A 17,873-nucleotide genomic window follows, 5' to 3' on the forward strand; every position below is an offset into this window, starting at 1 on the left:
GAGGTTCAATCGGCAATTGCTGAATTATCCCCACGTATAGATCATGCTGAAGGCAGGATTTCAGTGCTTGAAGATGACGCTCTTAGAGCCGAGACAAAAGTTACAACGCAGGGGAAACTCCTAACACAGCTTTTAGACAAAGTGGACGACCTAGAAAATAGGGAGCGTAGGGTCCACTTACGTTTCCTAGGGTTTCCTGAGGACATAGAGGACAAAAATGTGGGGGAAATACTTGAACAATGGCTCCCTGATGCCTTAGAACTGCAACAATATAAGGGGTATCTTAAAATAGAGCGAGCGCACAGACTAGGCACAAAAAAGCCTGACGCCACAAGACCACGCTTGATTATAGCAAAATTCTTAAGCTTCACCCATAAGAATGCAATCTGGACGGCATACAGACGTAAGCAACACATCCAGTATGGGACATATAATATTCGGATTTTCCAGGATTACTCAGCCCAGGTATCTGAGCAGCTTAAAGGGTTTGCGCCAGTCTGCTCTCAGCTATTCCAGCGGAAAATCAAATTTGCCCTTCAATACCCCGCGAAACTCAGGGTCTGGCACGCTGAAAATAACATTATTTCCAAACGCCAGAAGCAGCCGCTGAATTCATGCGCACCCTCACTAATCCTTAATCAGCTGGATCAGGGACCAGCACACACTGATCTTGGGCTACCCCCATGGAAAATGCTACATTGCCATCCCCACTGGCTACTACAGAGAACCGGTAGCCTCCTATATATGGCTTTTAATCACAGTTTTAAGGGGACCACTGGAATGTTCATTTTTTTTCTCTCTTTTTTCAAAAACCAGCAAGACATATCTCATTAGTGTCTCTTTCCTATTTGGATTTGTGGCCTCATAGTTTTCTGTTGGAGCTTCTTGCTCACAATCTGGAGTTATAGCACTCGTACACTAATCAAATGACCTCTATGCCTCCACGAGTGAGGCTGTTAACCTTTTGGACTAGACGGGGAGGGAATTTCAGAGGGGGAGGGGGGAGGGGAACATTACTTCGCCTCAGTTCCAGTCTAACCATGCAATATTCCGCTACTAAGCAACTATCTCAACTATGTATTATTCACAACTACTCACACGTGCCACCCGCAGATCATACCAATTCAAGATCGGGCACAACCCCATCACAAAGACCTGGAGGGGAAGGTCAGGCTGGGAGCCTTCACCTCCTTTTTGAGTTTGACTACCATTCATCTGTCTCAGTGAGGCCCATAGCGTTCAATGCCTAACATAATATCCTGGAACGTCAATGGGCTGGGTTCACCCATAAAACGCCGGAAAGTGCTCGATCACCTCAAACGCTTACGGGCGGATATAGCAGGAGTACAGGAGACTCATCTCACGGCGGCTGAGAGCCAGAAACTGCAAAGAGACTGGGTTGGCTGCTGCGTTTTTTCAGCAGCAGTCAACAGAAAAGCAGGAGTTGCCATATTGATTAGTAAAGCAGCAAATTTCCAAGTTATCAAGTGTTGCAGATCCTAATGGACGGTTCATTCTACTCGTGGGCCACTGGAACAATCTTCTGGTCACAATCTGTAACGTGTATGCCCCCAACGAGTATTCGCACTCATTTATGGAGTCTATCTGTAATCTGTTACATACACATTCACAGGGACAAACGTTTCTCATTGGGGACTTCAATTATGTACACGATGGATCGCTGGATAAACATCCACCGCACCAGAAAGTCTCTACCAAACAGAAGAGGGGCATAGCATTTCTGGGTCATCAACTCCAACTAACAGATATATGGCGGGTCCTACATCCGGGAGAAACAGACTATACTCATGTTTCTCGGTCTCACCTGTCGTTATCTCGCATAGACTACATCCTGATTTCTCGCTCCCTATTCTTTCGTATTCAGAAAGCGACCATTGAAACACAGATCATATCTGATCACGCTCCAATTACTGTCCAGCTCACCCCATCTCAAACTACTCAAGGAGATCGACTATGGAGATTTCCCAGCTATCTTAAAGATGATAACGGATTCAAAGAGTACTTGAAAACTAAATGGAAGGAGTACACCGAACATAATGGATCTTCTACGTCGGACCCTCACCTTTTTTGGGAAGCAGGGAAGGCGGTCCTACGAGGGGACATCATCTCCTATGTCCACGCCCGTAACAAAAAACTCAATCAAAAGATTCTAGACTATGAACAACAACTTGCAAAACGTAAAGCGGACTTAATCAACACCCCTTCGCTGGACCACCGCAAAGCCTACTACAGCTTACTTGGGAATTTAAATGCCCTGCTACATATGAGAGCCCAGGCTTTTCTCCAGAAAGGAGAACAACATTTATTTCGGTTCGGAAACAAGTCCGACAAACTCATGGCGAATTTAGTTCGGATGGCTAGAAAGAAAACCTTTATCAACAGCCTGAAGAGCTCCAATGGGACTATCACCACAGATCCATAGGAAATCTGCGAAGTTTTACGGAAATTTTATGAACAACTCTATACACCAGATCATAGTAGAGGAGAATCGGAGGAGCTTGATTTTTTTCAGGGCTTACCACTCCCCACTCTCACGGTATCCCAACGTGATTTTTTAAATAGGCCGCTTCAAACGTATGAGATCGCCCACGCTATAGCTGCCACACAAGCAGGGAAATCGCCAGGGCCGGATGGTATATCCTACGACTTTTATAAAATATTACATATGTACGTGACGGTCCCACTTACTAATTATTACTCAGCAGGCATCACAGCGGGGAAATTCCCTCAGTCATTTAACTTAGCCCATATCACAGTCCTACCCAAGCCTGGTAAAGATTTATTGCAACCATCTTCCTACCGTCCGATTTCTCTGCTAAATTGCGATCTAAAACTCTTAGCGAAGGCTTTGGCGGAGAGGTTGAATGTAATACTACCATCTGTGATATCTCCTCATCAAGTGGGCTTTGTGAAGGGTCGCTCGCCTCATGTCAATATGTTAAAGTTAATCTCCGCTATGGAAATCAGCCAATCGCAACACATCCCTGCCCTTGCTATCGGATTCGACTCCGAAAAAGCATTTGACAGGGTTGCTTGGCCCTACTTATTTGCCAAGCTTCAACGTTATGGCATCCAAGGGGACTTCCTGCAGTACCTCCAACTACTATATAGTTCACCAGTGTCCCGTATTTTAGCAAATGGATACCTGTCCAAGGATGTACATCTGGCACGGGGAGTAAGACAAGGATGTCCACTGTCCCCACTGCTTTATATATTAGCTATTGACCCCCTATTACGAAAGCTGGATCTGAGCACAACTATTCATGGTTTTGGAAGTCCACGTTGTAACTTTAAAATTGCGGCTTTTGCCGACGATGTGTCAATCTTTATTACTCAACCAACGACGTCACTGCCTGAGGTCCTTAATCTACAACGTCAGTACGGACAGTTCGCAGGTTTAAAAATCAACCTCGATAAGTCTGAGGTTATAGACGTTGCAGGTACGGTACGAACCGCCTGGGTGGGTGATTTTCCTCTACGCTGGGTGTCCAAGGAACTCAAATACTTGGGCATACGGATTCCTATAAACATCAAACAGCTATATGCCGCCAATATCAAACCATTACTTGAACAATTGGCAACAAAACTGCGTCAGTGGACACCTCTTCCTCTTTCCATCACCGGACGGATACAACTGGTCAAAATGATCCTGCTACCAAAGTGGCTATATGTTATGCAACTCACGCCAGTTTGGCTCACTAAACAGGACTACAAACGCTTCCTGAAAGAGTTACAGCTGTTTCTTTGGCGGGGGAAAAAAGCACGGCTTGCAATGGCAGTACTGACTATGCCAATGGACACTGGGGGTTTGGGATGTCCGGATTTGCCCACCTACAATCTTGCGTGCCTACTTCACTATGTCAATGACTGGCTATTCTCTACGTCCAGATTTGTCCCCACCCAGCATCTCTTAGCTTGGTATGGCGTCTCGTCATTGAATCCATTACTACATATCCCTTCTACAATGATTCCAGGACGCATTAAAAACTCTGTGCTATTGCGAGCATGTCGAAAAGCCTGGATCCTTGTCTGCACCAAATATCAACAGTGCACACGAATGAGTCCTCTGTTGCAGATATCGGGGAACCCACTCTTTGAGCCTGGACTCTACCAAAGTCCATTTCATAAATGGCGAGCTGCTGGCCTAACATATGTGTACCAACTTTGAGGTGTCTACTGGAAGGATCCTCACATATACAGAATTACAAACTGCATACAAGTTAATGGGATCAGACCACTTTGCCTATCAGCAAATAAACCATTATATCCGTAGTCTTAATTTTACCGCACAATCTCTTCAGACCTCTCAAAGAATTTTGGACTTAATACATCCTGGCTTAACCAAGAAGTCCTCTATATCCAAGCTGACCAAGTCTTTATACACCATCATACCATCGACTTTCCTCGACACTCTCTTTGGTAAATGGCAGCAATGGGCACTCTGCACGATTACCAAAGCGGACTTCAATTATAGTATAGCAGTTACTTATGAAATCTCCGACAATGTGCTCCTCCGAGAAACGCACTACAAATTCCTCTGGCGACTGTACATACCACCTACACGAGCATACCATATGCGTATTGTCACAACTAACAAATGCTCCAAGTGTCAGACAATGGAGGGTGATTATACCCACTGCTTTTGGGATTGCGAGGCCATTCTACGTTTCTGGGACCAGCTCTGCACTTTTTGTTCCCAGTTGCTACATACAAATATACCTCTTCTCCCTGCGGTATGGCTCTTTGGAATAATGCCACCTATGCTCCGATCTCCAACTGATTCCAAATGATTATTCATACAGAAAGCAGGTCTCCTGGGAAAAAAATCTATTCTACAACACTGGACAATACACACCCCACCAAGCCATGAACAGTGGTTTAAACAACTGATACGTTTGTGCACGATGGAGCTTGTGGTGGCACGGACCTTGTCTACAAAAGCCTCTGAACTGGTGTCGGCTATCTGGTTACCTTTAACAGACTACTTATCACCGTCCATCCTTTCCACTGCACACCTACCGTAAAGAGTCGTCGACACCATGAGGATGGACACTTGGAAATAAGTGATGGATCTGCATTTACACTGTTTTGTCAGTCTTCATTATCTTCTGTCTTCGCAGTGTTGTGATGTGTCTTGCGGGGTTGTGATGGAGCCATTATGTGTTTGTTGGGGAGGTCCTCTGCCTTCTCTATTACATTGTGTGGTTATGTGGGTTGCTAAAATGCTAACATGCTAAATTGCTTAACTGCTTGTAGTTTCTAGTACATTGCAAATTTGATGGACTTTAACAGGAACTGGGGGAGGGAGGGGTGGAGAAAGGGGGGAAGGGGGAATAGAGGGGGGGTAACTGAAAAGGAAATGTTTGCTCTCACCACTGATTTTGAGTATAGCCCTACTTGGGTGAGTTTACAGAAGTTTCATATTGCATTACTCCGTGTACGGTATTATTGGTGTTCTCACTACCATATTGGTGTATTCCTAGTTTTCTGTTTGTTGGGTATTTCTTTCTCAGTGTTGTAATATTGTAAACATTTTTGAAAATTAATAAGACAATTTCAAAAAAAAAAAAAGTATATAAAAAGAAACAAACAACTTAATGCCAGCACTGGAGCATCTCAAAACACCTCCCCCAATAGAGCAATTAGCCTGCAGTAACCTCCTGGGTGCCATCTTGAGTCTTAGCCCTGAATACCCCTCTCTTTATCATCATGTTTATTCAATTGTATAACTTCTGTAAAATGGATAAAAGCTGAATTTATTTGCCTGTGCTGTGTAATTTAATGGTGGAATTTAAATGAATGGGTTTGTTTTCCCTCTCTGACAGGAGAAATTTTAGTCACAAAAGAGAGTACACATACTCCAGCCTGCACTGGCATTCGGATGAGGTGATGGATCTGGCCTTCTCAGCTGAAGGTGAGGGCGAACATCTTAAGTGGAAACAATAATGAAAATCAGTTCCCTGAACTACTGCTTTCCCTCAAGCATGTTTTTCTAATAAATAGAAAATGTCCCACTCAGTTGTACTCTGGGCTAGTACAGACATGGAATAAGCATTGGTTGTGCCAGTGTTGTAGTTGGCAGAGGTAGGACCTTACTCAGGCTTTCTTCTGAACTAAGTGGGAAGAAAGAAACCCAAAATGTGTGCAATTAGCAGATTGGTATTTTTTACGTATTTTACTTAGTGCTGAGTAGGTTATTTTCAAAAAGGTAGCATTTCCAGTTTTCAGATTAGAAGAGGGTATGCATGGTATATATGTACTTTTAAGAAATTTGTGCTTTCACGTTATTGTGCCTTGATCCCTTTTTCTAAGTTATTACTTGACATTCACACTCTGCTCCCTGCTCCATTGGCCATGTGACATTTTGCACAATTAACACAATGCAGGGAACAGGCAAAGTATGGGGGTGAGGGTGAACATCAAAATGATTCACATCGGCAACTGACCAGTGGGCAATGTGGGACAATGCTGGATAGCAGCATTTTCAGGCAGTGGAGTACCATAGACTTGCTTGGTTGATTTTGTTTGATTGACCTGAAGGGTTTCATGAAGGAAAGGAGGAAGATGAGATTTGGATGGGAGGAGGGGAGAAAAAAGGACTCAGAACTACAAACCAAAAAAAAAGACAAAAATGAAATAAAGAAAAGAAAGCAGATATGATAAAAGAACAAAATAAATTGTCCAGACACAGAAGGCAAAATTGGAATCACTTTTATGTCTTTAAAGGAAATAAGCAATAGAAACAACTTGGGGATGGCCCTGTGGCTCTTTGTGCTGCAGGAGATCTGAGTTTGGGTTCTTGGTGCTGTGGAAGGCAACTCCCAGTACAGTGGGGACAGCAACAGTCACCAGCACCACCTGGACAGTTTGTCTGTGGAGGGAAGGAGAGGGGCACAGACTGCAGAGGGAGTGAAGAGAAAAAAGACAAAATGTAGTAATTTTAAATAAAAACTGATGTGTGTATCAAATATTGTAAAATATACATAATTTTATAAAAATATGGCACAGAATCTTAAATACTTTTGGGCCGATGCAATAAAGTGCATTCAGCCTGACGCACAGCTTAACATGCGATTTGACACGAGTGGCTAACACCCAATGTAATAAGGGGAATCTTGTCCAAGTTCACGTGTAGCTAATAGCGTTCATTACATGTAGATGAGGCTATTAAATATTACACACACACCCCATGCAGAAAATCACCGCACGGCTAACGCACCCTTTGTAACGAGGCAAATTTTACACAAGCCCCAAAGCTGGCGTTAAGTCAACCCGTGAGTGCAGGGCTCAACTAGAAAACAAAACAATACTGCTTTCCCTCTACGTACCAGGATCAGTCCAGACTGCTGGGTTGTGTCTCCCTTCCAGCAGATGGAGACAGAAAAAAACTGAAAGGCACCCCCTCTTAACCTGATGTGCCACCTGCGATCCTTCAGTATTTTCTCTGACTCTAGCAGATGAGGGTGACAGAACCTGCGGTCCTGATCCTTGGGAAAAAAAAAAGGAGAGGAGGGGGGTTTGATCTAAATTTAAGAGGCAGCTTGTTCTCTTCTGAAGGTTTTTGCCTTTATTGCACTGGTTCTTTGGCGAAATCAAGCTAGTTAAAAAAAAAAAAAAAAAGAGAATATCCCTTTTTTCGGGAGGTTGAGCAGTGAATCCTCCCAAGACTTCTTGGTAGAGGCTCGGCTGGGGTGGGACGCCCCGACAGCTGAATTCCCGGAGCCCAATCGGCTGGTAAGTTGAGCGATTCACCGGTGGGCCGGTCCCTCTCTCTCACACCCTGAGATGTTTTAATTCCTCAGGTGCCTCCTGTAACACTTTGGTTGGTCCCAGGGACATTTCCTTTTCCCCTGGTTGACAGTGATTTAAAAAAAAAAAAAAATCAAAGTAAGGAAACCTTGCGCGCAGGTTCCCGGGACTCCGGATGGGCGTTGTCGCCGGATTTCTGACTAATTTGTTAGCCCTTACCTCGTGGCATGCCGCGGGGTTCCTCTTGCTCCGCTTGCGGGGAGCCGGTGCTGCGGCTCTCCCGCAGCGGCCTCTGCACGAGATGTCTCCCCAGGGGTGAAGGACCATAGAGGAGCGCCCGGGGGATGCTGTCAGCGCGATCTCGGGGGACGGTCAAGAGTTTGCACTCTCGCCGGGCTCGTGCCGTCCCTGTCTAGTGCGGGAACGGTGGCCAATTTACCTTCCCCACGAGGAGAAGACTAGCTGGATGCAGGGGGAGGGGATGTCCCTCCTCCGCTTTCTCCACCTACTTTGAGCCCTGTGTGACCGGCCGACTCAGGGCCTAACTCTCCTGATGCAGCTCCTCCCACAGGGGGGGGGGGGGCCTTAAAGAGACAGCAGCCTTTTTCTTCGAAGTTTGTGCTTTTGATGCACAAAGCCTTTTTAGAAGCTGAGGCTGAATTACAGGAGGGGGCGCCTCTGCCAGCAAAGGTTCCCAGGCCATCTGAGGGGTCAGATCCCTCTTAAGGTGCAGTCAGGCCATGCAGCTGTTAGCTCATCTGGGTTCCCAGCTCCGCATCCACCGGACCCTGGGTCGCAGGATCTTTTCCTTGGGGATATAGACGGGGATGTTGATGGGTTCGCCCCAGTGGAGGGGGATGATCTGAGGGTCCTTAGGTTGTTTTGGAAGGAAGAGCTAGATCATCTGATTCCCCAGGTTCTGAGAAGCTGGATATTGAGGCGCCGCAGGCGAGCGTCGAGATGGCCAAAGGGGGGACCCTGTTCTCTTAGGGCTTAAGGCTCCTCCTAAGGCCTTTCCGTTTCACCTGATGTTGCTGCAACTCGTGACCCGGGAATGGGAGACTCCCGAGGCCAGCCTTCGGGTGGGGCGAGCTATGGAAAAGCTCTACTCGTTGGCCGTCCTTAGGGTGCCCAAAGTAGATGCAGCCGTCTCGGCTATCACCAAGCGGACGACCATCCCGGTGGCGGTGGCGGCCGCTCTTCAGGATCTTCAGGATCCGTAGCTGGAGGTCCTTCTCAAGCGCATCTTTGAAGTCTCGGCCTTGTGCATTCGGGTGACGGTGTGCAGTAGTCTCATGCAGCGGGCAACCCTTAGATGGGTACAGCAGTTGCTCACCACGCAGGAGTTGCCTCCGGCGGAAGTGGAGCAAGCTAATAGCATGTAGGCGGCTGTGGCTACACGCGGGATGCCTTGTATGATTTTCTGCGGGCGTCTTTGCACAATATGGCTTCAGCGGTTCCGGCCAGAAGGCTTCTGTGGCTCCGCAACTGGTCGGCCGATGTTTCCTCCAAGACTCAGTTGGGCAATCTTCCTTTTAAAGGTAAATTCTTGTTTGGGGATGATCTGGAAGCCCTTATCAAATCCTAGGAGACAACAAGGTGTACACATTACCGGAGGATAAGCCTAGAACATCTAGGACCTTTGGTTCGGCTCGCCATAGGTTCCGGGGTCAGCGTCTGTTCCGGCAGGGCAGGGCCGCCTCCTCCTTTACTTCCCGTCAGCTGTCCCAGGGGTCGCAGGTTTGGCCTTCTTCCTTTCACGACCGCAGACCTCCCTGCGACGGGGGTCCTCAGGGATCCTCTGGGGGCAAGTCCACACAATGAAGGTGTGGTGGCCCACTCCTCCGGTTCTGGTGATAGGCGGCCGTCTTTCTCTGTTCCTCATGGAATGGGCCAAGATTACGTCGGACCACTGGGTTCTAAGCATCATCGAACACGGTTACGCTTTGGATTTTGCTTACCCATTGCGGGATCTGTTTTTGATATCGCCCTGCGGGTCCCACGCAAAGCGGGCAGCAGTAACTCAGACACTGGGGTGGTTGAAAGCCCTGGAAACCATTGTCCCGGTCCCTCCGGAGGAGCTCTGAACCGGCAGATATTCCATATATTTCGTGGTCCCCAAAAAGAAGGGTTCCTTCCGCCTGATTTTGGACCTCAAGAAGGTGAACAAGGCGCTTCGGGTGCCCCGTTTTCGCATGGAGACTCTCCGCTCGATCATTGTGGCCATCCACTCGGGCGAATATTTGGCTTCTTTAGACCTGACAGAGGCCTACCTTCACAGGGGGGATCAACGAGTGGTATCGCCGGTACCTCAGGTTCATGATTTTGGGCGAACATTACTAGTTTCAGGCCCTACCATTCGGTTTGGCGACGGCTCCCCAAGTATTCACCAAGGTGCTGGTGGTCGTAGCGGCGGGACTCTGGAAGGAGGGGATTTTGGTTCATCCATACCTGGACGATTGGCTGATCCATGCAAAGTTGGAGGAGCTTTGCAAAGCGGGGGTTGTCAGTTTTGCGCTGGCTGCAATCTCTCGGGTGGATTGTCAATCTCGCCAAGAGTCAGTTGATTCCGTCCCAGGTTCTGAACTTCCTAGGCGCTCGGTTCGATACGTCGGTGGGCAAGGTATTTCTCACGCAGGAGCGCGCCACCAAGTTGGCGCAGATTCGCCAACTGTTGTCGCTTCCGTTACCCCGAGTGTGGGATTATTTGCAGGTGCTTGGTTCTATGGTGTCTACACTGGAATTAGTCCCTTGGGCCTTTGCCCATATGAGACCTTTGCAAAGGGCGTTACTTTCTTATTGGGATCCGAAGTCGGAAGAGTTCCAAATCAGTTTACCGCTCTTGGAACCCGCCAGGTCCAGTCTCAAGTGGTGGTTGATTCCAACCCACTTACAGCACGGTATGGACCTGGAGGAACCTCAATGGGTGATAGTGACGACGGACGCCAGCCTCTCCGGTTGGGGCGCAGTTTGTCAAACCCAGGCAGCACAGGGGAGCTGGACAGGGCAACAGGCGAAATGGTCCATCAATCGCTTGAAAACCAGGGCAGTGCGTCTGGCATTGTGCAGCTTTCTTCCCTTGGTACACAGTCGGTCAGCGCGAGTGTTGTCCGACAATGTGACAGCGGTGGCTTACATCAGTCGGTCAAGGAGGGACCAAAAGTTGTCCAGTGGCCGCAGAGGCCATCCGTCTAATGGTTTGGACAGAGTGCTATCTGGTCCGCCTAGCGGCTTCTCATATAGCCGGAGTTGACAACATTCAGGTGGATTTTCTCAGTCGTCAGCGCCTAGATCCCGGAGAGTGGGAGTTGTCCGAGGAGGCAATGCGCCTCCTGACTCATCAGTGGGGCATGCCTCGCCTGGACTTGATGGTGACTCAGAGAAATGCGAAAGCGGCTCAGTTTTTCAGTCGCCGAAGGGAGCACGGGTCGGAAGGGGTGGATGCTCTGGTCCTCCCGTGGCCTCGCGTCATCCTGTTTTACGTGTTTCCTCCCTTGGCCGTTGGTGGGCATGGTGCTACGGTGCATAGAGTCGCACACAGGGCCAGTTATCCTCGTGGCGCCGGAGTGGCCATGAAGGCCGTGATTTGCGGATCTGATCAACTTAGCGGTCAATGTTCCGCTTCAACTCCATCATCTACCGAATGTTCTTCGACAAGGGCCAGTATTTTTCGATCGAGTGTATCGATTTTTGTCTAGTGGCCTGGCTTATGAGAGGCAACAATTGAGGAAGAAAGGGTATCCTGATTCAGTTATTTCCACCCTCCTGCAGGTGCGCAAGACATCCACTTCTCTTACCTATGTTCAAGTCTGGAAGGTTTTTGATACCTGGTGTAGCGGGTTGAATGTGTCCCCGCGGCACGCTTCTCTTTTGCATATTCTGGCGTTCTTGCAGGAGGGGCTGAAGAAAGGTTTGGCGTGGCGGCCCTTGGATGTTTGTGGGGAAAGGTCGACTGCATTTCTCTTCCAACTCATCCGGATGTGTCGCCAAACATCAGAATTCTCCGGTTAGACAAGTGTGTCCTTCGTGGAGTTTGAACCTGGTTCTCTGTGGCTTGTGCGGTCTTCCCTTTGAGCCTCTCCAACGGGCCACCTTGAAAGACCTGACTGTCAAGGCGATTATTTTGGTGGCTATTACGTCATCAAGGCAGATATCGGAGCTTCAAGCGTTGTCCTGTCGGGAGCCTTTTCTCCAGATTTTGGAGTCTGGAGTTTCCCTGCAAATGGTACCCTCGTTTCTGCCGAAGGTGGTCTCGGGGTTTCATTTGAATTAGACAGTGGAGTTGCCTGAGTTCACGGATTTGGATCATGATTCTCCTCAGGCTCATGATTTGCAAAGATTGGATGTGCGACGGATTCTACTTCGCTATTTGGAGGTGACCAACGCCTTTAGGTTGTCTAATCATCTGTTTGTCTTATGGAGTGGTCCTAAGAGAGGCCAGAAAGCATCCAAGGCCACTATTACTAGATGTTTGAAAGAAGCTATATCTTCCACATATATCTGTCTAGGGCGCACAATACCGGACGGTTTGAAGGCGCATTCCATCAGATCTCAGGCGGCTTCTTGGGCGGAGAGTCAGTTTCTCGCCGCAGGAGATTTGTAGAGCGGCTACCTGGAAATCTTTACACACTTTTGCCAAGCATTACCGGTTGGATGTCCGTGATCCGGATGTCGACTGCTTCAGCAGCAGTGTTCTGCGAGCGGGACTCTCCAGGTCCCACCCCATTTAGGGTAGCTTGGGTACATCCCAGAGGTCTGGACTGATCCTGGTACGTACAGGGAAAGGAAAATTGGTTCTTACCTGCTAACTTTCGTTCCTGTAGTACCAAGGATCAGTTCAGACGCCCCGCCCATGGAGCCTGGAGAGTCTGTTATGGTCATTGTTCTTTCTGCAGAATACTTTACAATGCACAGTATTCCATTTACATGTCGCAGTCCTCCCTCCATGTACATAAGTTTAGCGGTTTTTGTTGAACTTAGGCATTTGATATAGCCATTGGTTCTTAAATTGCGGTTTATGATATTTTCATTCTACTATGGTATTGATTATACTGAAGGATCGCAGGTGGCACACCAGGTTAAGAGGGGGTGCCTTTCAGTTTTTTTCTCTGACTCCATCTTCTGGAAGGGAGACACAACCCAGCGGTCTGGACTGATCCTTGGTATTACATGAATGAAAATTAGCAGGTAAGAACCAATTTTCCTTTCTGTGGTTCCCATTTAAATAGACTTTCTTATTTTGCGGATACAGCGTGTTGTAGTGATAAACTAGAAGGACTAGGGGGCATTCCATGAAGTTTACAAGTAGCACATTTAAGACTAATCGGAGAATATTCTTTTTCATTTAACGCACAATTAAGCTCTGGAATTTGTTGCCAGAGGATGTGGTTAGTACAGTTAGTGTAGCTGGGTTTAAAAAAGGTTTGGATAAGTTCTTGGAGGAGAAGTCCATTAATTGATATTAATCAAGTTTACTTAGGGAATAGCAACTGCTATTAATTGGATCAGTAGCATGGGATCTTCTTGGTGTTTGGGTAATTGCAGGTTCTTGTGGCCTGGTTTGGCCTCTGTTGGAAACAGGATGCCTGCCTTGATATGGACCCTTGGTTTGACCCAGTATGGCAGTTTCTTATGTTATGTCCATAACAATTTACTTTAATTTTTCTGCTGGGCATTCCCTCATGTAAGCATGTAAGGTGTCCTTTCTCAAGTGACATTGGATCAGCCAGCTTATGAAGTTCTGAAGCAGCCGGATAAAACAGATGCTCTTATTTAGTGTCCATTTTCCTAACCCACGCACAGCCACATCTCCTGGGCGCCCAATGCTTTGGAGCGCAAGGGACGCAAAATTTCCCCTACCGCATCCTTTTTAACACTGCAGCTCATTTGATTATTGCATTGGGTGTCCAGGAGAGGTGGTTATAAGTGCGTTAGTGAAACGGGCCCTCAATATGAGTGCCCATTTTACCACACAGTTGTATTGCATCGGCCTCTCTGAAAATTTCCCTTCCCTCGTTGCAGGTAAAATTATGCACACTCTGAACAGCAAGCTTTCTTGCACCTACAATACATGAAAAAAAAGAGGTGTGGGAGAATAGGGGGAATGAAAGTGTGAATGGAGATTTCATTTTTACATCTACTCCCATGCAAGCGTGAAGTATGTGGTTACTTTTGTACCTACATTGTGCACACCAGGTGGATTTTCAACAAGAATCTTCACAAGGATAATCTAGGGATTCAGAGAGGACAGGATTGTTGCATCACAAAACCCATGATGATGATGTCAGTGTGTGATGGTTTCAGAATGGAAGCTGGATTATTTTCTAATCCCTAGAGATGATCTGTCCACAAGGTGGCATCCCACTGACAAGTTAGTCTGCAGACCCAATTGCTCATGCATGTAAAGCAAAGCAAAAAGTGCATGAGAGGCATGTATGGCCTCTTGCCACATAGCCAGTTGCTAAGAGCTTGGTTTACAAGTGCAGATTTAGTATGTGGTTTTTATGGTAGCTCCTCTGTTGCAGGATAATTGCATGCAGCTCAGGTTACACGTTCCAGTAAGTGGCTGCATTCACTTAATTGGAAAATAGAACTTTGAAAAAGAACATCCCTAACCCCCAAGCTTTGGAAAACTGATTTGCATCCAGTTTTCTAATCTGATATGTTGTATTCCTCCATTATTTATTTTTTTTTTGTTTTTTTTTTAGTTTAGTTTTTATTAAATTCTTAACCTCATATACAATGAAATAAAAGAAAAGCAAACAAATTGGAGTACAAGGAAAAAGCTTAAAAGGCTGTCATGCAAGCAAATTTCTACCTATTACCACTATTTATTTTTCAAGGCAAGGGGGAGCATTCGAGTTTTTGTATCTGTTCATGAATTGATCCAGATTGTCAGTGGGAAAATGATCTTAATGCAGTGCATTGGGGCCGAGTATGAGAGTCCTCTCCCTCTCTCCATCTCCTTGATCACTTTCTTGCTCTCTCTGCATGACCAGGTACCTGCCTGTTGAGTGGTGGGGTTGAGTCGGTGCTGGTTCAATGGCGCTATGGATCTGAAAGCAAGCGGGAGTTCCTGCCTCGCCTGGGAGCAACTATTGAATATATCTCAGCCTCTCCTGATGGAGCTTTGTACTGCACATCACACACAGACAACAGTAAGCCCACGTTCAAAGCAACTGATTTGTGTGTTGTAATCTTGCAACCTGTATGTTGTGCATAGCTGCGTTACCCAGTTAGAGATTTGTGGGGCAGTTCTGTCCTTGGCGCATCACTGCTTCTTATCAGCAGTTCATTGTTGGCACTAATAAGGAGGACAATCCTTACTGTACCTGAGCAAAGCATCCCTGGAGCTATTTTTTTAAATCCCAATACAGGGAAAAAAAAATCTCAATTTTGTTAGAAAAGAAGAAATAACAAGGCCCATGGTCTCCATCTTCCTCTGTTTGTCATCCTGCCCCAAGTCACTTCTGATACACACACCTGGTTTGGTCAGTTATGAGGAGGAAGAGGCAGAGCCTTTGTTTTCCACATCTCTCGCTCCATCAAGACTAGAAATATCAGTGCCCTGGTTACCATGTCAAGCAAGGCTTTGATAATCTGTTTTAGAAGAATAAGGTTTTCCTGAGGTTGCCAAAAGGGCGCGTGTTCCTTTTCTGTTTTTGTTTTTTTTAACTACCCTTTACCTCCCTATGCCTGATTGTGTTGCGATTAAGAGATGGAGGAACTCCTGTGACGGAGAACAGGACCATTCTTTTTCTCTGCTTCCCTTTGCTGGGCTGTTTCCAAGAGCTGGCTGTGGTGGACTGCTTGTCCCAGAGACTGCTGCGTATGTGGTTCAGAGCCACTTAACTTGGAAAGTGCAGGGGACCTTGACTAGAAAGAGCTCTGCAAAACAGCATGCTCCTAATTTTTGTTATTGGCGAAGATTGGAAATACTGATCCTGTGATAGTAAATCTTCTGTGCATCCTAATGTTAAATTTGTGCCTTTACAGAGGTAACCATTATAAAAGTGAACTTGACGGTTTCAGCAGTCATCCAAGGTTTAGTCAAAGGTATGTGCAACATTTGTTGAACTGGAGTTGGTTTTGTGCCAGTTGCTGAATAGAAACATTCTCATCCAGAGATCCTGCTTTGCTGTTCTTTTCCTTCAGGGAAAGAGGTCAAGACAGGATTAATTGTCGATCCTCGAACAAAAGCCTTGGTTCTGAATGGAAAGCCCGGTCACCTCCAGTTCTATTCCCTGCACAGTGACAAACAGCTGTACAATGTAAGTCCGCTGCATACAGACTCGGAGAGGGACGCACAGGGATTGAGGCCATGCTGAAATGTGCAGGCTTTTTGTTTATTTATTTATTTATTTATTAAGGCTTTTATATACCGAATTTCTTGATACAAATCAAATCAATTCGGTTTACAATGAACTAAGTAGAATATACAATTAACCAATCAACAAGAGATACAGAGCATACAGTTACATTATAACAAGGAAGCCTTAACTTGGAGTAGGAAAATAAAGAAGGGGTGAACGGAGCAATAAATATATAAAGTGCAATAAAATAGAATAAATACTATATACAGTGGAGGGGGCTAGGAGCCAACCTCTCTTTAATGGATATTAGGCATGAAAAATTTGGAAAAGTTTTGTTTACAGAGATGTGTGGTGAACAATTCTAGATCAGTTTAGTGGAAAAAGTCAGAATGTAAGAAAGTAAATTAACTTGGGAAAAAACAACAATGGGAGTCTGTAACAAGGCCAAGAAAAAAGTTGTAACATTAGAACTGTGCAAAGAATATAGTTCTGAATTTGTCCGTTTTTGCCTGCCAAGTGCACCTTGACGTAGGATCCAGGGATCTTTCTCTAGTGTCCTGTTCCATTTGCCTTAAAATGGAGATAAAGCGATGTGAGAGCTGCACTTCTTGCACTGACTTATTCCAAGGGAGATGAACTGGTACACACTGTCCACCCGAGGACTCTGATTTTGGTCTGTTTGCAATTGCTAAACCAACTATATTCTGCCTTGGAACATGATGAGGCATGGCAGGCATAAGTAGAAAGAAGCAAAAATAGGAAAATCCCAAACTTTATCTTATACTGGAAAAGTCAACACCAAAATTATTCTTTGTGTCCAGGCAAGAGCAAAATGCAACCATCTCCAACAGTGCTTCCTACATGTAGTTGCATTTTGACTTTTCTACAAAATGCATAATTTCCTTGAGTACCTGTTCTGATTAGTGGAATGTAGATCCTAATTGCGGGGTATGTTAGTAAATGAGACAGATTTACTGTGTAGCTGAGAGTATCCATGTATTGCTATTACAGAGACACCTGCTCCTTGTTTCCAAACTACTCTATAGGAAAATGGAAAAATCCCTTTGTTTCTCAGAGTTTTGGTCTTCTGGTTGCTGTGTTTGAGATCCAATACTGGATTTTTATTTTTTTTTCTTGCATATTTAGTTGGACATTATACAGCGGGAATACATCCATCAGTCGGGCCTGAAGCAGGTCGAGTTGGTGAAAGCATCATTCAGCGCAGCAGGTGACTGGCTAGCCACAGTTGAAGAGGGCCAAGAAAAGGGAACTGAACTAGAGCTGCAGCTAAAACTCTGGTCATATGATGAGAAAATTCAGAGGTGAGATTAACAGGCTGTCCAGCCTTTTGAGATGTTGGTATATAATGTGTAAAAGTCAGTCCTGGGTGACAATTGACCCTTTCCTCTGTTTTTTTGTTTTGTTTTTTTATGTACCTGCTTTCTGGTTTGTTCCTTCCTCAAGCTTTGTGCTGAACACCAATATAAACATGCCTCATGAGGATCAAATCACCTCCCTGTGTTTCCAGGACATTGATGCTTCTGAAAATGCCACGCCCACCTTGGTAACAGCTAGCAAAGATGGTCGGTTTAAAGTCTGGCTATTGAGAGATGACTCGGATATATACAGTAAGTGGTAGACCTGAGCTATAAATTGATAGAATTATAATGCAGTGTAATTTTTGTTAATATCTAGCCCAACTTAAAATTGACATAAATGTTTAGCTGAATATTAAAAACAAAAAAGAAAGTGGCCATTCAGAAATATAACTCCTGTGCTGACAGCAGGTAT

At 45.9% G+C, this 17,873-nt stretch overlaps 1 protein-coding gene across 1 annotated transcript in view; it reads left to right on the forward strand.

The window, feature by feature from the left end:
• Nucleotides 1–17,873, forward strand: part of WDR75 (WD repeat domain 75) — a 147,981-nt gene that overhangs the window by 65,846 nt on the left and 64,262 nt on the right. The window contains exons 8-13 of the mRNA XM_029605984.1: nt 5,847–5,935; nt 14,769–14,927; nt 15,766–15,825; nt 15,925–16,040; nt 17,229–17,404; nt 17,547–17,710. Of these exons, the coding sequence (XP_029461844.1) occupies nt 5,847–5,935; nt 14,769–14,927; nt 15,766–15,825; nt 15,925–16,040; nt 17,229–17,404; nt 17,547–17,710 (764 nt within the window). The remainder of the gene's footprint in view (nt 1–5,846; nt 5,936–14,768; nt 14,928–15,765; nt 15,826–15,924; nt 16,041–17,228; nt 17,405–17,546; nt 17,711–17,873) is intronic.

The sequence above is a fragment of the Rhinatrema bivittatum genome, chromosome 6, assembly GCF_901001135.1.
Source record: "Rhinatrema bivittatum chromosome 6, aRhiBiv1.1, whole genome shotgun sequence".
Lineage (NCBI taxonomy): Eukaryota > Metazoa > Chordata > Amphibia > Gymnophiona > Rhinatrematidae > Rhinatrema > Rhinatrema bivittatum.